Here is a 24,659-nt window from a genome sequence, read left to right on the forward strand (position 1 = left end):
TGCCGAAGTTTGGAGCGAGCTGTCAGAAAATTGGAAGCCGTTGACGAAGCAACAGTCACCGAGTTTGTGGGTGCAGATGATGGTGTCGTGACCACGGGAGAACCCAAAAATGAAGACTACATTGCTGACATCATACCAAGCACAAGTGATAGTGGACACAATTGAAAAGCAACGACAATCCTTTGCCGACATCATCCGAGGTGATTGGTGCACTCACACTAGTCCGGTGCTTCTGTGCAAATGTGGAAGGTTGCGGCATCAGCTGCTCCGACTCTTTAGAGAATGTGGAGAAGTGTGTGCGTTGCAGGCAGCGAAATTGCCTAACCAGAAGAAAATACAGGACTATGTCATGCGAAACTAAGTAGTTCCATCAATGAAGTGCTTTTATAAATGGTATGTGCTTTTATGACGCCCATTTCTTTAGCAGGCATATATCGAATTATACCCTATGTCAAACTGATAGGCGTTATTTTTTTTTTCCCCCCGAGTTTGATATAACTGGCTTCGACTGTACATTCACCAATTTTGCTTTTTGGGTGCGTTAATGAAACTAACTCAGGCCAGTGATGCATCCTACAGCAATCACCAAACTTTGCCACAACAATGAAATACACAGCTCGCCACTGTAAAAATGCATGCAATACATGTGCTGGTGATTACAATCAGCATTAGCCAATAGGAACACTTCCTGTGTCTATGCGGCGGCAGTAATGAATCACAATGCTAGTTTTTCCTCTCATGGTTTGCTTCTCTTGCTTTTATATTTGCACAGCAAAATACAGTGTTATAGCTTTCTGTAGCATGGACTTGCCCTCTTTATAATATGTAATAAAACCGGGATAAGTCAGTATGACAATGTAGTCCTCCTTGTTTATGTTCACTTCATCCTCTTCTCTCCCAACCTTCTACCTTACACTCCCCCTCTTGTCTCACCTCTCCCGGGCTGATAAGCAAGGACGTTGCTCACAGCTGCAACCTCTAATTGTCCACTGTTCATATACCCAACAGTTTTCAGTGCACCTTGCTGCAAACATGTTTTCACGACCTGGAACGGACCAAGAATTTTTACGTCAGGTCCTCTATCTCTCTCTCTCGCTCTCTCTCTTTTTTTTTTTTTTTTGGCGACAGCGTGCCTTCTGGCATAAAGAAATATTTAAACATGTAGATACACTCCAGATTCGCGGAGGAAGTCCAGCAATGTCCGGTGGTGGGGCCCCAAGATCCAACTTTCTACATCTGGCAGCCGACCTGAGGGTGGTCCACATCGAAGCAGGTGTTTCTGGCAGAGGGCATGTAGAGAAGGGCAAGTCCAGAGGAGGTGCCCAGTGTCCACCTCACAGACAGGAGCTGGACAGAAGAGGCAGGAATCGCTGATGGAGGCACGGTACTGTGCCGACCACGATTAGGTTATCGCAGGGGTGAGGGCGACACGGAGGTGTAACCTTCGTAACAAGACCTCTTCCCAGCGCGCTAGGCCGCCAGGGAGGTCGGTGCCACACGGTGGGAGAAGTGCTCACGTGGCGCGCCGAAGGTGTTCTTTTTCTGCGAGGAGCCTTGTCTCCGGAGAGGTGGGGGCCAGTTGAAGTGGACGCGAAGGTTTGTTATGGCTCGCTGCATCCACTAAGGCTTGTGTGGGATGCGCATTGCGACGTATCCATTGTACACGTACTGTAACGGATAATTTCTCCACTGTGTCCTGAATGTCCTGTGCCAAAACATCGGAATTCAGAACACGCCGCAGACAACAGATGGCAGCTGAGGAATCGGTGAAGATATCAATGTGTCTACTAGACGGCGGAAGCAGCGGACAGAGGATGGATATTGCGTCTCTCTCGGATTGCCAAGAGCTCCGCCTGTGTCGACGGCCAGGCAGGGGAGCAAGCATACGAGCAGGTTGCGATTTCTGACAATACTTCAGGACAAGTGATAGCCGTGGTGACGTGATCATCACTCACACTAGCGTCGACGTACGCTACATGTCTGCACGAAGAGCTTGCACTCGTAGCTGATGAGCTATTTGCTATTATACTCGACTCTCTAAGGTGGCCAATGGATCGTGTGTGTATGCCGTAACTTGCTGATAAAGCCATGGTGGTCGTGGCGAGCAGGAATCGCAGGGCATCACTGAACCGTCTGCCATATACTTCTCAAGAGCTGCAACTTCAGGGATAGTATGGCACTTTGCGGAACGAGCTTGGCGACGCTGGTGGACCAGTTCGTCTAGCGTATTTAATTGCGCTTCGACCTGGAGTGCGTGAATGGGCGTAATTTGTGGAGTTCCTGGTAGTCCCTTTCAGACAAGAACAAAGTCATTTAACTTGATAGTTTCTTGTCAAACTGGCCCTTTCATCGCTTTGCGATACCTGCTGCGCTCCTCTATGGTATTGGTCATTCTGTTAGCTGCTGTCGTTGTCCCCTTCAACGACGGACGTTTTTCTCGTCGACGCCGAAGTCCCGCCCGGCTTGAAGGTTTGACGATGCCTCTGCGGCTATCACAAATTTTCTCTTGAAAGCGGCACTGTAGTGGCATCTCCTGCTTGGTGTCATCACGATAACACCACGCCTCACACCGATACGTCCGGCACTACACAGGTCAAAATGGCTACCTTGCTTGTGTACGGTTGGTTACTGGCACGGCTAGTATGCGGCTGCAATACTGACTTTTCTAGATGGCGCTAGCTATGCACTATACTAAGCAGTTTCAATGAAAAACTGGCGTGTTCTTTGAAATCCTCAAAACTAAGCCTACCCTAGAGTTTGGAATATGATTATTTGAAAAAAACTTTCGGCCTAGATTCGAATAAATACGGTATTAGCTATGTGGTGATATAGAGAGCAGTGCCGCAGCACAACCCCACAACGGTCTGTCCTCTGCTAAAGCTTGTTGCTCATGAATGTACGTTCATTGTCAGAGACTATGACCTTCAACTTCAAAGACATCGCTCGGTCATGAAGGGCAATAACACTACAGTTGACTCTCGTTAAAACGGACCCTCATATTCCCACCAAAAATGTTCCATTTTATCTGAACTCCATCATATCCGAAACACCTCACTTCCAAAACTTTCTTGTTTGTGATGTCTAACAACTTTATTGCAAAGAGTGAGTGACAAATGTCCAAAATAAAATTTTAAAAAATCCTTCCAAAAATCCAGAAACAGATCTCCTTTGGGAGCAATGGTGATCAGAGAAGCGAAGGCAGATGTTAATAGGTGAATTACGCAGGTGTCGAGCATCTTCTGTATTTCTTCCTTCAACCAATGTTTCTTCTCTCACGACATATTGCAAGCCTTGAGTTTCACTACAGTCTTGTTGTGAAGTTCAAACAGTACTTTAAACTTTGATGTGGCCTTTGGATGGTCTCTGACCCACATGAGCTCTGCATACAGCTTGATAACATCCACCACTGTAGTAGGCTTCCGTTGAAGTTAAGCAAGGGAAACCGAAGACATTTGGCGCTCATCCCTAGTAGTGACTTCCTCGTCCCATTCGAGGTTAAGTCATAGCTGTTGCATGACTGGGTGAGGCAAGAGCAACTGATATTTTACTTCATCGAGTACAAGAGCCTTAGTTAAGGTGCTTTTTCCTTTGCACTTCTGCCCACTCGGTATAGTATGTCTATTTCCTGCCATCGTCACCATACACCGTCACAGGACAACCTTCCACAATGCTTAGGTCTGGAATTTCACTCTTGTTTACAACTGTTATCGAAGCTCCGCTATCTAATAAAGCCTTCACTTCCCTCCCGTTTGCTTGCACAGAAATGTACAATGTTGTTAGCATATTCTAGTGGAGGCCCAAAACGCAAATACCAGACTGTGTTGTGAGGTTGCAGAGATATTCAGATTTTTCTCAGATATTGGGCCCCCAATATTTTTTCGCTGGGTGTAAACAAGCTTGGCACGATCAGTAAGGAGGCTAGTCTCTTGAGATGAGAGAGGATGACCTCCCGATGTCAATGGTCATATTTTTATGCTGCAGTATGGGATCTTCATTTGATGAAGTACTGCAGCTGGTAGAAGCACTCTCTTGATGCTGCAGAGTGCATGAATATTTCATATCTTTAAGCAAGTCATCAACAGTATGCGGTGTTCGTAGTTGGACATCATGCTGCATGCTCTTAAGCAGTCCTAATACAATCAGAGGTATGAGCGACGAGTTCGATAACGTAAAGCCAGTAACATGTAGCAGCCTTCTCTTCTCAAAAAAATATTCTACCAGAGGGCTGGAATTACCGTAAAACCTCGTTGATATGTTCCCATTATCTACGTTTTCCCTGCACCAATGTTCGCAGTCGAGAGAACAAAAAATGACCTCGTAGAGTTATGCTCATCTTTACTGATTTGTATGTTCCCAGAAAACACGATTTTTCGGCACCAACGTTCAGTACACCGCCAAACTGCGATCGTATGACATGTTTTCCAGCCGCTAGATCTCATGTAAACAAGAAAATGCGCAAGGTGCGCATGATCAAGAGCAGTATATAGGTCCCCGCCATGGCAGCTTCACCACAATACTCGCCCGCCCATCTCACATGAAAATGCCGGCGCGCCCTCAGTTTCCCATTTCGGTACCAGCAAATCATCTCCGGGGTCGTCGCACGTGGCATTCACAGCTGTCACTCCCGATCTTATTGTGATGAGCATCTTCACCTACCTTTTTCACAGTGCGTGGTGCCGTCTGAGGCTCAGCGCAAACTTTTAGTAGGTGATAACTGAAACGTGCCACCATTCCCTGCAGCAGAGTGCGATCGTACACATTTTCCAGCCACTAGATCCCATGTGAACAAGAAAAGCCGCGAGGCCTTTGCGATTGAGAACAGTATATAGCTACTCGTCTCACATGAAAACGGCACACAGATTCTTATTCCTGTACCAGCAGATTTCCGCCTGGGTCATCGCGTGCTGCATTCACAGCTATCGCCACCAAACCTATTGTAGTAAACATCTTCAGGTATCTGTTTTACAGTGCATAGTGCCATTGGTAGCGTGCTGCACGCTTTTAGTAAGGGATAATCCAAACACGCTGCCATTCCTTGCTAGCCCACGGCCGGTGTGCTCTTTCTATAATTTTCAAGTTATGCCAGGTTTTCGCTATGCCTCGTAGGTGCACGCGCATATTCATAACTGTCTCGAATTTTAGCGCTCCATAAATGGACAGAGACACAGTTCAAATATGTTAAAGAACATTTATCTAAAAAAAAAGAAATGAAAAAAGAACAAGCAAACTACCCTGACACGCTATAAACACTATACACACACGAGACACTCCAAAAACTAGCTATACACATAAAAAACAAGCAAGCCCTCTACTACATATTGTTCCTCCGCACAACTAACCAATGCGACGTTATGAGCAAACGAACGTTCTGACCACCACCAGTCATGTCGGACTCCGGCCCAGCGTGGCAAAGGATGTTGGCCTGCGTGGTTCCAACGCAGCGTGTGCGCCAACCTCCTTCGAGAGCGATGAGGTTGTAGTCTTCCGCAGAGATCCACGTGGCACCGGACACAGTCTGGGCCAGTCGGCCGTTGTGCTGCTGACGCGGCCAGGCGATTGCTTTCGTGGCAATGGACAGCAACCGGTTACGGCGGCATGGGGTTGGACCGAGGCCGCTGAACAAAGCCACAACGATGCACTTGAGGCTGGGGAGTTGGAGTTGTCGCTGGCCAACTCACAAACGTTCCCTCTCCGGTCCGTGGTCCCTGAAGATGCTGCCTTCCCTCTCCAAAGCACAGCTGGAGATGCCACTGTCTTGCTTCTCGACCACGTCAGCAATGCCAGCTCACCTCCGCCTGCGTCTCCTTTTCTTAATTTTCTCTTCTTCTTTCACGCTTCATGTGCTTCTTGCCTGCAGGTCCCTTTTCCATTTCGTCAGCTGGGGTCTTCGTCTTTTTCACATTGTCATACAGGCCTTGCCAGTGACTCATGACAATAACCTTGTCAAGCTTTTGTTTCCAACTATTTTGGTCACATGTGTGCTCATACAAACTCATCCAGGCCTGTTCATTTGCAGGTGACAAACTTGTAAACATCCGGTTTTATCATTTCTCTGCTGTTTCTCTGCTCAAATTTCATGATATGATGAAAAATGTCTTGCGCACTGCAGTAATTTTGGCCTTGTTCACTCGTGCTAGTCATACATGGTTACTTTATACACTCGAACCTGAATATATCGAACCCGTTTACATCAAGTTATTCTGTATATCGAACAACTTCTGAACACAGTATAGTTACAATGAGTATACAGTCAAAACTCATTAATATGTACCCGCTTGATGTGTAATTGCTGTTTAAACGTAGTCGCGAAGATTCCCCAACCCTGCCCCCATTGAAAAACAGGTATTGGCTGACTGCTTAAACTGTAGTCACTCAGCGCCCATCAAATAGTTATTGCGTACTATTTGCTTTCTTGTTCTACACACACAGGCGCAAAATCAGCAAAATCTGATGTGTGCAGACATTCAATTCTCGACTTGAGACACCCGGATGACAGTCATCAATGATAGTGATGTTTAAACATGGCCACCATGACGTAGTTCCTGCTCATACAGCTGTTGCCACTTGCAGCGCACAAATGCATGGCCTTTGAGATTCGCTGCCGGTAGGGGTGCGAATTCGCTGTTGCCATCGAATACAATCCAATTCAAGCAGTAACTGTGCAGAAGCACTTTTTTTTTTTTAATGCATAGGAATTTCTATGCTTACCCAACGAGAAAAATGACCCTCCGTCCATCCGTCCCGCAAGACGGCAGCTTTCAAGATAAAGCCCGACAGCAGTGAGCAACTGTACCTTCACGCTGCCTGTCGCTTCAATGCGAACAAGTCGGCAAGGACACAGCGCTCGCGAAGCTCTCGGCACAAACCGCACCCTGCCCCTGCAGATCGCTTTCAAGATGTGGGCCCGCGCGTCTCTCTTCAGTGCGCAGCGGCAGACAAGGCAGTCTGCACATTCTATGCGCATCACAGATCGTTTTCAAGATGTGGGCCCGCGCGTCTCTCTTCAGCGCGTAGTCGCGGAAAGCAGTCTGCACACTCTATGCGAAATGCAGATAATTTTCAAAATACGATCCGCACAGCCGTGCCATATATGCAGGCGCCCCCAGTGTACACTTGGTCATGGTTCATAATGGTTCGCTGCGGATGGAAGAGGCGCTAATGAGCAATAACGGCTTATAATGATCGGAACGTCATCAGCACACCGGGTGCCACCACCTGCAGTACTTTGCTAGCGTTATCAATGCACCTTGCGCCGCCGTGCACACCAGTTCGTGGTGCTGCAGCGCTGTCATTTGTTTGTACTGGCTGGATCAAGTTTCATAACATTGATAATAACACCGGGCTGCTTGGAGATGAGCAAGTGACATAGTGCTTACGCATACTTAGACAACTCCCAGAGATGTTCCTGCGTGAATTTTTTTTCTTCATTCCACCAGTATGTTTGCAGTTGTGGTGTTCAACGGTTTTTCCTGTGGTGTTTCGTGTTTATGTTATCAAGAAGTCGACGTTGTTACATCCGCGGAGTTCTCAGATAGCGATATTGTTGCCGCTGTCACATTTCACCCATCTTCAAGAGAAAGTCATGACGACAACGACAATGTGGAAGTGGGCGACGACCCTTCATTATCTGACGCGGCGCATGCTTTGAGTGTCGTGCGAGTTTTTGCAGAGAAGCGGGGCCTTGTGGACAAACTCGCTCGTAGCCTTATCGAGTTCAAAAATGTCGCGGCAAGGCCACCACGGTGGCAAGTGAAGATCACCGATTTGAAGGATTGACGGTGACTGGGAAAGTGGCGTCACCGCGAATGCTCCTTTGGCGCTTTTGATCATTGAATGTAAAGACACTAGCGAGGTCGGGGCACTCTTCTGCATGTCTGGCCGGGGCAGAAATAGGCACGCACTCAGATGCATCCGACCGATACGACAGAATTGTGTCAGTGGTTTGCGAAGGGGGCCTACCATATACAGTCGAACCTGGCTATATCGAACTCGCAAAAAAACGCCTATCAATTCGATATAGAGCATAATTTGATATAAGCCTGCTAAATAATTGGATGTCGTAAAGCACATATCATTTATAAAATCAGTTTATTGATGGAATTAGCTTACTTTCGCATGAAATAGTCTTGCATTTTCTTCTGCTTGGGCAATTTCGCTGCCTGTGACGCACACACTTCTGCACATTGTCTAAGGAGTTGGAGCAGCTGAGGCCGCAACTTTCCGTATTCGTGCAAAAGCACCGGACTAGTGCGAGCGCACTAATCACTTCGGAGGATGTGGGCAAAGGACCGTCGTTGCTTTCCTCATTGTGCCCAATTTCACTTGTGCTCAGTACGATGTCAGCAATGTAGTCTTCGTTTTCGGGCTCTCCCGTGGTCGCGACACCATCATTTGCACTCATGAACTCATCCACCATTGATTCGTCAACAGCTTCCGGAAATTCTGACAGCTCGCTCCAAACTTCGGCAACACCGGCAACGGCGTCGCTGCATTCATCAGAATTTAGTCATCACCGAGCACACGGAAGCCAGCATGGCTGAAGCAATTTCAGATGAGCCACTCGTACAGGGCCGTGCGTACGCGTCGGGCGCCACGAGCACCGGGTCCCGAGTTTAGCCGCTTTAGCCCCTAATCTCCCCTTATTCTTCAAGATTGTGCTGAGAGTGCTCCTCGGAATCTTGCACGCTGCGGGGACATCCTACTTATCACCGCGTTCGACCCGATTTATGATTTCGAGCTTCACGATCATGGCAACAGTGCGGGAGAAGGCCCACAAGACGCACACACAATGAACCAGAAAAGCAGCAAGACAACTCGCACTTTCGCCATCTTGCACGACGAGGGCACAAGAGCCTCTGATTGGCTGTCTGAGCAAGCGCTGCGGGTGCGCCAGGATCATTTTTTGCAGGGGGGTGTCGACGGCTCGCTCAACGCAGCGCAGTCACGGTAGGGAGAGTGGTTGGATGGAGCCGTGCCGCAAGGTTTCCCCACCACCACGAGGGAAAGCCAACTTCTATGGGTATTTTTCCGCAGCTTGACGTTTGATATATCGGGAGTCGCTGCTATTTTTGTTCGATGTAAGCGGAATTTTTGCTGCATATACTCATTGTAACTATACCTTGTCCAGAAATTGTTCAATATATAGAATAATTCTATGTAAACGGGTACGGTATAGTCGGGTTCGACTGTAGTAAGAAATAGGCTGAAAATCCAGTGGTGGTCTGCGTAGCGGTGTTAGGCGCGTAGGTTACGAAGGGTAAAATGGCGTCCCAGTCCTTGTGGTCGGAGGCGACGTACATTGAAAGCATGTCGCCGAGCGTGCGGTTGAAGCGTTCTGTGAGGCCATTTGTTTGAGGGTGGTACGCCGTAGCTGTGTGATGAACAACGTGGCACTCTTTGAGAATGGCTTCAACTACTTCAGACACGAAGACACATCCACGATCACTGAGCAGTTCTTGAGGTGGACCATGCCGCAAAATTAATTGGCGAAGCAGGAATGTGGCAACGTCGCGCGCTGTAGCTGCTGGGAGGGCAGCTATTTCATCATATCGTGTGAGGTGATAGACTGCAACAATGGCCCAGTGGTTACCGGCTGATGTCAAAGGAAGTGGTCCATACAGATCGATTCCAACATGGCCGAACGGCTGGTTAGGGCAGGGTAGAGGCTGCAGACAAGCTGGTGAGAGCTGGGGTGAAGATTTTCTGCGGTGGCAGTCGGGGCATGAGCAAACAAGCTTTTGAACGTAGTTGTACATTTCTTGCCAGTGGTAGCGTTGTCAGAAGCGCTGGTAGGTTTTGAAAAGTCCAGTGTGTGCACATTGGATCAGAGTGGAGCGATGCGCCGATTTCAGAACGCAGGCTTTGAGGTACTATTAATAACCACTGGCGGCTGTCAGAGGTGTAATTGCGTCGGTGAAGCAGGTCGTCGCGAACGGTGAAATGGCGAGCTTGACGGCGCAACACATGAGTTGTTGGCTACGATGACGGATCAGTAAGAAAGTCTATGATAGAGGCAATACAAGGGTCCTTGCGCTGCTCGGAAGCGATGGTCCCAATGTCGATGAAAGAAATGTCAAGCTGGGATAGCGAGCTGCAGGCATTGTCATCAGGCAAGGGAGAATGTGAGAGGGCGTCGGCATGCTGGCGTCCGTTGAGGTACAGCACGCGGATATCATAATCCTGCAAGCGAAGTGCCCAGAGGGTGAGATGGCCTGAGGGATCCTTCCGTGACGATGTCAAATTGGCGGCCATACAAATAGGCGGCCATACAAATAGGGCCCGAACTTATTAAGCGCCCAGATTATCTCCAGGCATTCTTTTTACGTAATGGTGTAATTGGTCTCGGCTTTAGTAAGCGTAGGCTTGCATATGCCACAATATATTCAGGAAACCCTTGTTTTGCACTGCGCTAGGACAGCGCTGAAGCCAACACCACTGGCATCTGTGTGCACCTCAATAGGTTGGGTCTTAGTGGCGCAAAATGGGAGGAGACGTCTGCAAACGACGGAGCTTTGCGAACGCTTCATCACACTCGGACGACCACGAATGGAGGGGTTCGTTGCTTTCAAGGAGCTTCATCAGGGGCGATGTGACGGCGGCAAAATTACGAATGAAACGCCTGAAGTAGGAACACAAGCATGCGAAACTGCGCAGTTCTTTGATGGACGTCGGTTTAGGGAATTCGTCGATGGCATGAAGCTTGGCAGGATCGGGGAGGATTCCATCCTTCGAGATGATGTAACCTAATATTGGGAGCTGCCACACTGCAAATCGTCACTCCTTTAGGTTCAATTGTAGGCCAGCATTTATTAGGCACGTCAAACACTCTGGATGCGTTGATGGCGCGTGGTGAAGTCGGGCAAAAAAACGTCATCTAGGTAACATAAGCATGCATGCCACTTCAAACTGCGCAGAACTGTGTCCATCATGCGTTCAAAGGTTGCTGGTGCATTACAAAGGCCAAACGGCACGACGTTAAATTCGTATAAGCCGTCGGGTGTGACAAAGGCCGTCTTCCGCCTATCAACGTCAGCCATGGGCACTTGCCAATAGCCGGAGTGTAAATCTAGGGATGCAAAGAATTCAGCTCATTGTAGGCTATCGATAGCGTCATTGATTCGCGGTAGCAGGTATATATCTTTGCAAGTGATCTTGTTCAGGCGCCGATAGTCTACACAGAACTGTACAGAGCCGTCTTTTTTCGTGACAAGGATGACAGGAGATGCCCATGGACTGTTTGAGGGTCAGATCACTCTGCGGTGAAGCATTTCGTCAACGTTTTCATTAATCACATGACGTTCTGTGGCAGAGACGCGATATGGCCATTGCCGCAATGGCGATTGGGAGCCAGTGTCAATATGGTGCATGACAACAGATGTGTCCGGCCCAGTGAAGGTTGCACAACATCAAAAGAAGACTGAAATTTTTCTGTGATGCGCAGAAGGTGAGAACACTGGGCTGGGGTGAGGCCATGGGCAATAGATGAATCGAACACACCTGTGGGCAAAGGGTCGAACGTAGAGAGAGAAGCGAGCGTGCTGTAACTGGCACAGGAAGCGTCTTCGGTAACATCCACAATTAGTACGGCATCGATCGCTTTCACATAGCCAAAAGATTCGCCTTGAAGCAGCGTGACATGGTATGAGAAGGGGTTACACTCAAAAATAGCTGTGGAGCCCTGTTCGACGTTCACTGTCGCAAAAGGAAGCAGCAGACCTTTTCGAGTATAAAAACGGCCAGATGGGGAAAGTAGTGTGACGGCATCGGAGAGGCTGTTGCAGTGCATAGAGAGAATTATTGACGAGTTGGGAGGCACAGTGGTGTCATGCCTGCCGAGTATCTTGTTCGCAAAAGAAGCATTACCGGCAAGCGTCGTATCTGAGATCGGCGACAGTTCTAGTTCGGCCCGTGTGCAACGAATGACGGCATTGTGGCGGGCAAGGAAGTCCTACCCCAGGATAACTTCGTGGGAGCACGATGAAGTCACAATAAATTCGACGGCATATACAACGTCCTCAATGAGAACACAAGCAGTACATGCCACTATCGGGTGAATATGCTGTGCGCCTGCTGTGCGGAAGGAGAATCCAGCAAGGCGCGTCGTGACCTTTTGAAGGAAGCAACAAAGCTTTGCGTTCATAACTGATACAGTGGCTCTGTTGTCCATGAGGGCATATATGCGCACACCGTCAACTAACACGTCTATCACATTGGTCGGGCTACGTTGAGGACTTTTGCATTTCGACGGCATCGCAGCCTTTGCCTCATGGACTGCAGCGATTAGTTTTCCTCTTCCTGAGCTACGGGACAAGGCCGCATCGGTGATGGAGAGCGTCGGTGTCGAGAAGGTGAGCGGCGGATGTTGGCAGACCGGCAGAATGGTGGTGACGCAGCCAGAGGTTCGTCGTCGTAATATGGGCGCAGTGAACCCACCATACGACTTGGCACATATGGCGTAGCACTAGGCAACTGCGCGCGAATACAGTGGCCTGCGACGTGGCCTGCGTAGCTGCACGCAAAACATATCGGCCGATTGTCTGCTGTATGCCACCGAGTCGCTGCGGCAGGTCCCATCCATGTAGGAGGACGCGTTGGACGGCGCGGCTGGTGAAGTGATTGCATGGCAGGCTGTTTTCAGGGCATAGCTAGGACTTCAGCATACGTAAGAGGTCCCTGTCGAGGGAGTGTTGGGGCTGGGTGACGACTTCTTCGTAGCTGAGTGGTGCAGCCGTCGGGATCTGTTGGGGCCTGGCCATGACTACGGCGTACCTCTGAGGCGCAGCCGCAAGAACATGCTGGTGGTGCTCAGGCAAAACCTCGTTGATTTCTTGCACTATGGCGCGGTGAAGCAAGGCGCAAAACTTGGCCTTGGCGCATGTACCGGCTATGGCTGTGAAAAATCCATCAAAGAGAGTTGCCAGGCAACTTACTCGCGGACGAACGCCTTCATTTCTGCGACCAAAGCTTGTTTGATTGATTGATTGATTGATTGATTGATTGAAAAAAAGCTGCCTGGTCGGACATAGCAGCCAAACCAGCCAGGTGTTCGTTACATGGTAGAGATCGACGAGTCAGTGACTGCTGCCTACGGAGTGCTTCATAGCTCTGGCACAGTGTGATAATTTCGGCCACAGAGCGAGGATTTTTGGCCAGCAACATGCTAAAGGCATCATCCTCTATGCCCTTCTGGATGTTTTGGATCCGATCAGACTCCGCCATGGTCAAATTGACTTTCCAGCATAGGTCCAGGACATCTTCAATGTAACTGGTGACTGTTTCACCTGGCTGTTGTGCTCATTCTCGCAAACACTCTTCGGCACGCTGCAAACGGCAGGGCAAGCAAATACATCGGCAAGGGGAGTCTTAAATTCGAACCATGTCTGGAACTCTGCTTCATGGTTATTGTACCACGGGCTGGCCACACCAGCGAGGTAAGACAGAACGTGGCTCAGTTTGGCCGCTTCGTCCCACTTGTTGTGGGCTCTTACCCTGTCGTACGCCGTGAGCCATTTGTCAGATCAGTGTCGTCCGCTCCAGTGTAGATAGGAGGGTTACGGTGACAAGGCACCCCAGGGAACGCAGTGGGCGCAGGAGGAGGCGTTTGCTGGGAGGCGTCGTGGGGCATGGTAGATGGTAGGGTATGGGACGGGAGTTCCAGGATGATTGTCCGAGGTTACCCAGCACACTCCACCAATTCTAAAAGTGTTTATTTGGCTGAGCTCGGAACAGCGCAGTGTCAAAGGTCAGGACAATGACACCTTCCGAGCACAAGAGCCATTGCTGAGCAAGAGCGCTTGACCCACTAGCATCTCTCTTCTTCGTTGCAATAGCAAAAGGACGTCTTCGTGAGCATTCCGAACAGGGCACCCATACTCACCTGTAACAGCGAACCGTCATCTGTGGAAAAAGCTTGCCATGCTCGAGTGCCTGTCACTGTCTGTGCAGGTTTCAATGACGTCCAAGCACATAGTCCTTCATAAAACGAAGCGAATGAGGTGCACAGCACAGGTTCCTCTCCTGTCCTTGACTGCGCCATATTTGTAATAAAACTGAGATAAGTCAGTATGACAATTAGCCATCCTTGTTTATTTTCTGTTCATCCTCTTCTTTTCTCTCCCAACCTTTTCTTCTTCGACCTTACATAATTCCAAAACGATGCCTTAAAAAAAAAAAGGCCACTCTCTCCATGTGCTATGGCACCTGCCAACGCCCGATTTGCTGCCCGATTTTTGTCAACAGCACAATGGAAAGGTGCGATTTTCTCAACCTCTACTTTATATTTCTTTCTAATAATTTTCCATATGATAAGTAACATTCGAAGATCATGAAAAAGAAAAGACCATTCTAACTGCCGAGTATCTCCTCAAAGGGGTCGGCGGTAAACCAGGCTGGTGGGCTGTAAACTCGAGAGGTGAGTGGTAAGCCTGGAGCAATGGGTGGTCAACCAGGAGTGGTGGACGATATTTCCCCCAGTTGCCTGCTGTCTATGGGGAGAAACCTATTGTTGGTGTATCCTGGGACTATTCCTAGCGAATCACTTTTGTGAGATCTCGCATGACACAGCATCGAACCTGTCGGTGCTCATGAGCAACAGTTTTCCTCACACAGTGGGCCTCTGATATTGGAGTTCTGGCAGCCTACTGGCAGCCAGCTAGTTCTGGTCTTGATTGGAAATCGCATGGGCTGGGATTCCAAGACAACCTGACGCTGCCTGAAGGTTGCCAAATTGAATGCCGGGATAGTTGGCTGCAGAATAAACGTAAACAAGCTATTTGCTTGGTAGCGGCCGGCACGCACTTGGCGTTGCTGGCCCATTTATGCCTTGCCAGCTAGGAAAAATGCAGCTACGTTTGCCGAAGAGCTGAAGCGGTATTCTGAAGTGATTGCATTCGAAGATATGATCAATTTCGTGAGGTGTCGCGCAGCTAGTCACAGGAACAAGCACTGGGCCAACCTTACTCAATGCACAGCAGAACAAACAATTTCCATCGTTCCTGATGCCAGGATGCAAAATCACGCAGCGGTGATCATATCCCCGAAAGTGATCGCTCAAGTGATCGCCCACTGGCATTGATGATTTGGCGTTCAGTCATCATATTTGACAAGGCACGGAAAAGCATAATATCGGGTACATCTTATATGTATTACATTGCGTGCCGATCTGCTTGGACTTCGACTGCAGAAAGTTGCTTTGGCTGATAGTGCTTCTCTTCTACCCCTGTGCTGAAGGAGCTGGGGCTGCAGCTGATGCATGAAAATGCATGCCGCCTGTGACCAGCGAAAAGCTTCACACGAAAAACAGTATTGGTCGATCATAATAGCAATTAAGTGTATGTACGTGCATGTGCTTATATAAACCGGTTGGACATTACTCAACCAGTGAATTCCAATAACATCAATGGCCTAGCTAGAACATAACGTATTTACTCGCATAATGATAGCACTCACGTAATGATCGCACCCCTGAATTTTGTTGTCAAAATTCGATTTTTTTTTCTTTCCCGTGTAATGATCACACTCCGAACTTGTTGCAGCGATATGTCATGTGCCAAGTCTAGCTAATGATGATCGCGCTTACCATCTGTCGAATGCTGTCAAATGCTACGAGAGTGACTCTTCAAGACATAAAATGGTCTGCACGCACCCAACATTGTTAAGCAGATGCCCAATTTCATTCCTTTCATCACTTTCTGCACTTCCATGAAAAAAAAAAGCTACAACCAAACTTGCCTTGGCTTTATTACTTGCAGGCTTCATAATGGTTTTGGCCAACAACAGCAAAAAGGGCGCCTTTCGATTCTTCTCGTCTGCACTTGGGGGCACGCAACAAATCGCGAGCGGCAACTACAGTGGCCATGTTTAAATAGATATGTTAGAAGTGTACCTTATTCATACGCCCACGCTTGTAACACAGCTATGATATTTGCCCACTCTTAGCGGAAACGTGCCATATTAGGTTAGTAGTGAAAACAAATGCCGCAATTTCCACAGCATGCCCGCCATGTGTTTCTATGTACTGGCAGCTACACACGCCCATCTCTGTTGCTGCCTCCTCAAAGTGGACATGGCTACGTTATTGTCGCAAGCTTGCAGATATTAACGCTATTATTCATTACTGATACGGAAGAAACTGTTTCAGTGTGTGTAATGTACTCACGAGAAAAACTAAAATCGCGTTCGGCACGTTCGACTTGCTCCGCCAGCCGCCACATTTGTTTTGGTATCCCACACTGTTGCAGCGGCAGCTGCCTGCTTGTTGAACTGTTGTCATCCCGCAGCAAACGTGGAATGGAAAAAATATATATTTTCGCGGGAAATTTAATTCACATTGATCGCAGCCCTGAATTTGCATCAATTTTTTTTTTTTTTTACAATGAAATGTGATCATTATGCGAGGAAATACGGTACAATCAGCAACATCAGTTTCAACGCCATGCAAACATGAGACAGAGGGACAAAGTGGATGCTGGTTAGCTGCGAATGCCTTCACTAACTGCAGAGAAAGGATATATCACTGTACATACTCAAGAGATGTGAAAGTAAATGTGACCAGAAAAAAATGAATTGATAAGACACCACAATGTGTAGGAATGAGCATCTACAACCTGCACAAAACACAATACAGATAGAATGTATGCATGAGAGTGTGCTGCACTGTTCACATAAAGACGTGTCACACAACACAAACAAATAAACTTCGAATGTTCGCTGCCTTTTGTATCACACTGCCTCGCAAGGCAGTATGGTGCACCAGAACGCCAGAAGATAAATGCTAGAAGTAATAAAAACCGAAGGTGACCATAGCCAATTGGCTTAGTGAAGTAAAGGTCCTCAAATGCCCACATTGCACACAAAGTCCCCTCAAAGATGGTGGCGAGTGCTCATCGGCTCCCTTTTTTTTTTTTTTTTTTTTTCTGTCTGCCAACCATACAGCACCCAGATTCTGCCATCCCAAAGTTGTCCTGGCTGGTTCTGGCAGCCCGCAGCTACCGAGAACCGCCCAACCCGAGAAAAACAAACACGCAGCGGTAGTGTACCGTGCAGTGGTGGGCAGATAAACTCGAGAAAAACGAAGGCATTCTGGCTGGCTCTAGCAGCCTACAGGTAGACAGAAGCAGAAAATCGAAGAAGCCCAGTGCCAAGCATGCCTTCTGGGCACATTGTTGTTGTAGACACACTGTTGCCCGTAGCTGCCAACATGTCCATCACTGAATCTAGTGAAACATGACAAAAGGGATCGTATTCCTGAAAGTGATCCGCTGAGAATATGGCTCTTGTACAGTATTGATATGATCCCGTTGCATACAATTTCCCAGCGACCAGTGTTTGCATTCGAGAACACAAAAAATAACCCAATAGATTTACTCTTATGTTTTGCCGCTTCATACGTTTTACTAATACTATTTTTAGAAATACTATTTTTTGCCACCAACGTTCAGTACATCGACAAACTGTGATCGTTTGGTATGTTTTCTGCCTGTTAGATCCCATACAAACAAGAAAATATGTGAGGCATGTGTGATCGAGAACAGTATATACCTGCCCGTCCATGTGAAAGTGCCAGTACACTCACGGTATGTTATTCCGGTACCAGCAAATATCCGCCCATGTCATTGCACTCCGCATTCACAACTATCGCCGCCAAATCTATTGCAATGAACATCTTCACCTATTTGTTTTACAGCGCATGGTGCGTAGTGCCATTGGTAGCATGCTGCACGCTTTTAGTAGGCGATAATCCAAACGCACCTTTGTTCCCTGCTACAGGCGGCGCAATGTGAGCGTCACGTTTCGCTTCGGCACCATCCAGCGTCGCCCACCAGCTCAATTTCATTTCTTGTCGCCTTCTTAAAACACAACGCCATAGGAAAACAACAAAACACGTCTTGGGCTGCCGACGCCCCACCAACTTACAGGCGTTGGCGCCTCGTGCTTTGTGCAGAAAATTCACACAGTGCTTTGCATTACGTAGGTGTCAAGTACAGTTGAGTCTGGCACATATTTTAGTTACTTTGGGTCATACATTTTCTCAGTTAGTATGTTTTTTCTCATGTTATTTTTGCAAAATGTATGAATCAGGTTCTACTGTAATTGCTGCATCTTCTGCTTGAGGAATACACTGAAATATGTTTTTCCTTTACTACTTTTTTTATTTGTGTGTGTGTGTGTGTGTGTGTGTGTGTGTGTGTGTGTGTGTGTATTTGTATACATATGTATATGCACATTTGCCATGGTGGCTTAGTGGCTACGGCATTGTCCTGCTAAGCCTGAGGATGGGAGATCAAATCCTGTCCACAACAGCCGCATTTTGATGCGAGTGAATGCGAAAACACCTGTGTAATCTGCATGTTTTGGCACTTAAAATCTTAGAATTGAATTTTTTTTGCTCTGTCTATAGCGCTTTTTGTTGTTTCAGGTGTGACTGGAAAGATGACCACAGAAACTGCCCATGAGGATGACAACTTTGGCACAGAACAATCTCACAAGGTAAGAGTACATCACTTCAGCTTCCTTGAGAAGAATTACAGTTGGGACACGGAAACAACTGACACTTGTAATCTAAACATAGGTGTTTCTGTGTTTCTACTTCTGTAGTTGACGAAAGACTGCTTGTGCACATCATTGGGGAAATCATCTGTTTAAGAGGGCCCTGTGTACATTTCTGCTGGAGTTGTTGATATACAGTGAATGTGTAGTAGACCAGTCTTCACAATGAACATGCAGACCTTTAGAATGTGTTGGGCCTGAAGCACTCTTGGAACAAAGAAATATTTGTTGCACCTTTTGTACAAATGCCTTACAACATTCTGTACAAATTGTACAAAATTCTGGGTTGCTTTCGGGCAAACTATGTCTTCCTCGGTCTTGTCGGCATGAGTGAGGCCGCCATTGCTAGCGCTTGTGCCAGGCAAATTTGACTCACTTTTTTCACATCGAGGCCGTCTCTCAGCCTCACTATGATGTGAATGTGGTCCCTTGGTATCCGGGGGAGCCTCGATGCGGCGACGAGGCGCTTGACCGCGCTCTGCGGGTTGGCTGTGCGGCGGTCGCCCTTCGTCTCTGTTCGTTCCTCATTGCCTCAGTCCGGAACGGTCAGTCCCAGTTTGACCTTCTTGTTTCTGCCCATGGGCGATTCGCTTCTTCTTTGGAGATGTCCTAACCCTCCAAGACTGTCTACATAGCGGGCATGCTGCCGCACACACGTACGAGCGAGGCCTGGGTCTGCTCGCTCCTAGTCGCCGACGATAGGCCTAGTCGGGTAGGGCTAGCGAAGCCACGGCGTGACCCGAACTAAAAGGTCTTGAAAATGGAAAAAGAGTTCACCGACCGGCAAAAATCAGACATCGGCGTGTTCCTTAGAAGAAACTGCGTTGAATAGTGCACATTTCGTTGCTAGGAATTGCAAAAATCAGTCCGAAAACGTGTACAGAAGCGGGAGCCCAAAATTCCATATTTTCTCTGGTCGTCTTCTTCTTCATCCCATAAAACAAAGACTATGTAAGTTTCTCGACACCAGACAAATTCTTGTGAAAGAACAGTGCGGGTTTCGGGAGAGGAAGTCAACTGAAATAGCACTACTTAAAATAAAGGAAAAAATACTTTCTAATATGGATGAGAAACGGTTCACAGTTGTTCTATTCTTAAATTTCAACAGGGCATTTGATTCTATTAAACACAATATTTTATTTTATAAGCTACCCTTTTATGGCATTCGAGGAGTTGCCTTAAGTCTGATTCGTAGTTATCTTTCCGGTCGTGTGCAGTATACATGTTTGAATGGCTATCAATCACAAATGAAACAATTAATATACGGTGTACCACAAGGGTCTATTCTAGGTCCAATATTCTTTATTATCTGTGTAAATGATATAGTGGCCATCCCTAGAACTCCTGAAATAATTCTTTATGCAGATGATACCAGTGTATTTTTTTCTGGTATGCATCTCGATAATATATATGTCAAGGTAGTGCCAGGTTACAAGAATTGTCATTATGGTTGAATATAGATAAACTCGAATTAAATGTCAATAAAACAAAGGGTATTGTATATAAAGCACACAACAAAGCTGATGATTCTGAACTTCAACTTACATTTGAAAACAATGCAGTTGAACATAATTCACTCTACAAGTTTTAGGTGTCCTTTTTGAAGAACATTGGCCTTGTCCCAGCATATTAATAAAATTCATGCCAAAGTATCAAGGTCACTCTGTGTGCTCTACAATATTAGAAACCTTGTTCCCAAATGGCTGAAATGGCAGTTATATTACACTTTAATGCATTCACATCTTCACTATTGTATACTGATATAAGGGTCTACTACCAAAACTAATCTTATGAGGTTGATAACGTTACAGAAAAAAGCAATACGATGTCGGAAATCTCTCATATAACTACCATACAGGTTTGCACTTTTTCAAACACTGTGTTCTAAAACTGAATCAATTATATGAGTTGAAATTGCTTTCTTACGTCTATAACATCTTACGTCTTTCTTACGAAATCAAGCTCGATCCTTCTAAATATCTTGAATTGCACTCTAGTAGTAATGTGCCTTAGAAATTAAGGCACAGAACTCCACTTGTGAGGACCAACTACGAAACCCAAGTGCTCTCATACTTAATTCCCAGTCTTCTCAACAGACATACACAGGCCATAGAAATTATTCAGAAATGCGTGTCCCTGAACTCTTTCAATAAGAATGTTAAAGCTTACCACCTTTCCTGTCCTAATAATCAATATGTTGTGTATACAGAATTTTTTTGTGATCATAGGGCTCTTTATTTGTACGAATTTTCCTTTAAGATTGTAAAAGCTTGTACCTTGTTCGGTTGTTTACTTTGCATAAAACTGTGTTGTGTATGTGACGGTAGTGAATTATGTTCTTCATGCTGCTACATCCTTTGAGTGTGTGTATTCGGGTGCTTGGGTCCCATCAGGCAGAGCACGTCTGCCTTCTGCCCTTGTATCCGAGACCTTGTTGTCTGAAATAAAGAATATTATTATTATTATTATTATTATTATTATTATTATTATTACTATTATTATTATTGACACAATCATGGCTGGCTAGTATGCAGTCATGAAGACATGCAGCTAATTCAGTGTTGTGTGGCGGTAAACGCAAGAATAAAAGCTTTAAGGGCACAAATAGGCACGAAGCGTTCTGGCATTGCTGTCATTCACATGAAATTTACCCTGATGACTACGTCGACGCGGACTAGGGATGTGCTAACGCCATTCCTGCTCTTTTGCGTCGCACATTTACGATGCTCCAGCGCTCGCCGAGCTTAGAGAGTTGTCCGAATTAACCGATGTGCAGCCAAATACGACTGAATTAATGAAAGTTTCATTGCATTATATAATGCATACTCCTGCCGCACGAAAGGACAAGTCTGAATTATCTGCTTTTCCTAATTAATGAAGGTCAAATTAAATAATAAACAAATAATAATTTTTTTTTTAACCTTTAACCGCCAATTTAACTTCCGAAAAACGTACCAAAATTGCCAATTCTTTTTTTAAGTAGCCATAACTTTGTCGTGCAATTCTGATTCTGAAAATATATTACATCATTAATTTCTGTTTAGAATGAGCACAGAAATTATAAAAGAAAATACTACGGTTTAGGGTGGCTTTCCCTCAATGCATGCCGTGGTAATGGGTCAGAACGTACTGAAAGTCGGAAGTATTTATTTAATGCAATACACGGTAACACACTGAAAATTGCAAAGACGTTGCTTCCATAGCCTGGAGTGCAGATGGGTAGCTTCATCCACAGTTTTCAAGTTGGTAAAATGAAGGCAGCGCATCAACGCGCTGAAGCAGTTCCTGCTCAAAGTCTTCCTGAACACTGGTGTCTCCAAAACTTCCTTTGTTCACCGGTACATCTCAGCTTGAGGTTTGCCGACAATACCATGTAATATTATCACCGCAAGGAAGACCATAATCTCATCGTGGTCTATCGTTTTCCATGTAGAACCCCGAGCAGCAAAGTACGCTACTGCATAATGGTTAGTCTCCATGACTATTAGGTCAATGATGCCCCAGTCATAAAGTACATGAAACCAGCCGAGAATGTCATTCTCGTCAGTGAGCTGCCGCAAGATTCCGGGCACTGAAGAGAAAGGAAACCGCGGAGGCGCAGGTGGCGGGTTATCAGTGTTCACGCGCTGCCACACACATGCACTGCTCAGTGCGTCACCGTCATCATCGCCGTCGCTCTTGTCATCATCTGAAGCAATATCCAGGGTATAACGACAACGTCCGAGTCACTGTCAGATAGAAATTCCATGTCGTCACTAACACTGCTTTCTGTACTGCACCAAGAAGCACCTCTTTTTCTTGGAGCATCGCCGCCACCGGCATTCTTCTTGCATAGCGCCATTATGAAATGGCTGTTGCCAGGCCACACACGAAAGGCAGGAAATGCGGTTTTTCGTAGACAGCTAGTGCCATCTAGGGTTGAAAATTGCAAGCAAAACAAATGATGATCGTTATAGGTCTTTGGCGGCGGAAGGAGCGGAAAATCGGGCCGGACGAGTGTGACTAGTCATTGGCGATATTGGTACAAACTCGTGTGACGAGTACAGCTTGGAGCTGGTGGCTAAAGGATTAATGAGGTTTAACTGTAATGCACAACTAGACTAATGAAAATTAACTGATAAACTAAAGAACCAAGATGAACTTTCACAATTCACGAGCAGGTAGCTTGACGATCAGGTGGCTCATGAAATGTGTGCTGTGCAAAGAGGCTTAGTCAAACAAGGTCGAATAACAAGGTCTACTTAGTCAACCATCATGTGCAGTGCCTCGTGCCTTTTCTTATTCACATGGAATCTAGCGGATGGAAAATGTATGGCTGATACTCTAGCCATTAGGCCACAACTGCGTGTACTGTTCTTTCGTGCAAACACGAACTAGTGCCTTCAGACGGTTGCCATGTCTTGATGATGATTATTATGATTTCCTTACTATGGCATATACGCATTACTGGCCAAGAAGCATATTCACGTGCTAATTATGATGATAATGATGATGATTTCCATACAGTGGCACATACCCACGATGGGGGCTTCGCCAAGAATCGGGAGGTACATGTTATGCCAATGCCAACTGTCTCCTTGAAATGAGTGGGGATGCGCGACTCTCACGCGTTCCCTGATATGTCATTTTCCCCGCATGTCTCGCATCTCCTGTAATCCAGCTTCTCTGCATAGCTTAGAACTGGTGGCGGTTCATAAGGCTGCAGCGCATTACGAGAGATTGCGCGAGTGTGGCACTGCTAGTGCCACCTAACGGCTGGGTTGGTTGGGCACGACACGGAGCAGGCTCTTCCTCTTTAGCTCGGGGTCGGCAAGCTGCGTGGACGTTCGATCAGGCGTCGGTGTCCAGCATAGAGCGAACATATTCACTCGCTATCCAGTCGCATTGAGTTGGACTTCCTCGATTTGTCATGCAGCGATTGGCATGTTTTGTGGATAGCAATTTGGCTAGCAAGCATTTGTGTATAAAAGGCACAATAAATGCCCTTGCACTACCGTGTGGTCCTTCCTTTGTCCCAAGAGCACAGGTGAGAACCCCACAAATTATTGTTTGTGTTGATGATGATGATTTTCATACTATGACCCCTACTCGCAGTGGGGAACTAGCCAAGGAGCAACCTGTGCATTTAAAAATAAATAAGAAATTAAGAAACAGTACAAGCCCGTGTAAGACTCGTCACAATGTATGGCACAAGTACACGAGAGCACATGCGCACTCAAGTCTTCTTTACACCACAGACGCAGGGATGATGTGGGCAGAGTTATTGCATTTCATTAACCTCGTCACGAAAACTTTGCTTCCCATCAATACCAACATGTGCGCATTGGATCTGAATGCTCTTTTGTGCGTAATAAAATTTAGATCACTATACACTCATTGATTGTTTAACTTACGGTTGCCTACCGCATTGCGCAGTCAAAATAATCGGCAATGTAATAGAACCAGCACTCGTATAATTTCGACGTACCTTTTGAGTGCAGTATGTTTCAAATATCCTTCTGCATTTTTCCCCCGATTGCCAATTGCAAGTTGCACGTGTGCGCTCAAGAACTGGTATGCACGAATATGATGATGCTCTTCTGGCAGGCGATCATGATAGCCCTGGGTGAGGAGCGTCGCAACCGGGTGCTGGCCGGCCTGTACATGGGTCGCCTGGACACCTCGCTGATGGTGCGCCAGGCATCCCTGCACGTCTGGAAAGTGGTGGTGACCAACACCCCCCGCACCCTGCGTGAGATCCTGCCCACTCTGTTCTCCCTGCTGCTGGGATTCCTGGCCAGCAGCAGCTACGACAAGCAGCAGGTGGGTGGTAGTCTGGAGCACAGGAGGCGCCTTTCGCGGCTGCAAAACCACATTGTCATGTTGTTAAACCTAATAGGTGCACACCTGCCAACTCCCCCGAATTTTTCGTAAGCTTTGCGAATTATACTATCTTCAGTATGTTGTGTCAGGTTTTACAAAAAAGAAAATTGATTCTGTTCTGAAAAAGGCTTTAAAAGTGTTCAAAGATAGGGTGGCACATGATGGTGTGGAACAACGCATGCAAAAAATTGTGATGGTACCCATGGGTGCCGACTATGAGGGGAGCCCCCCCCCCATCTTCACTGTGTGAT

At 46.8% G+C, this 24,659-nt stretch overlaps 1 protein-coding gene across 1 annotated transcript in view; it reads left to right on the top strand.

Moving 5' to 3' along the window:
- Positions 1-24,659, top strand: part of l(3)80Fj (lethal (3) 80Fj) — a 378,408-nt gene that overhangs the window by 266,865 nt on the left and 86,884 nt on the right. The window contains exons 40-41 of the mRNA XM_050172680.3: positions 18,416-18,486; positions 24,133-24,348. Coding sequence (XP_050028637.2) covers positions 18,416-18,486; positions 24,133-24,348 — 287 coding nt within the window. The remainder of the gene's footprint in view (positions 1-18,415; positions 18,487-24,132; positions 24,349-24,659) is intronic.

The sequence above is a fragment of the Dermacentor andersoni genome, chromosome 3 (assembly GCF_023375885.2).
Source record: "Dermacentor andersoni chromosome 3, qqDerAnde1_hic_scaffold, whole genome shotgun sequence".
Classification (NCBI taxonomy): domain Eukaryota; kingdom Metazoa; phylum Arthropoda; class Arachnida; order Ixodida; family Ixodidae; genus Dermacentor; species Dermacentor andersoni.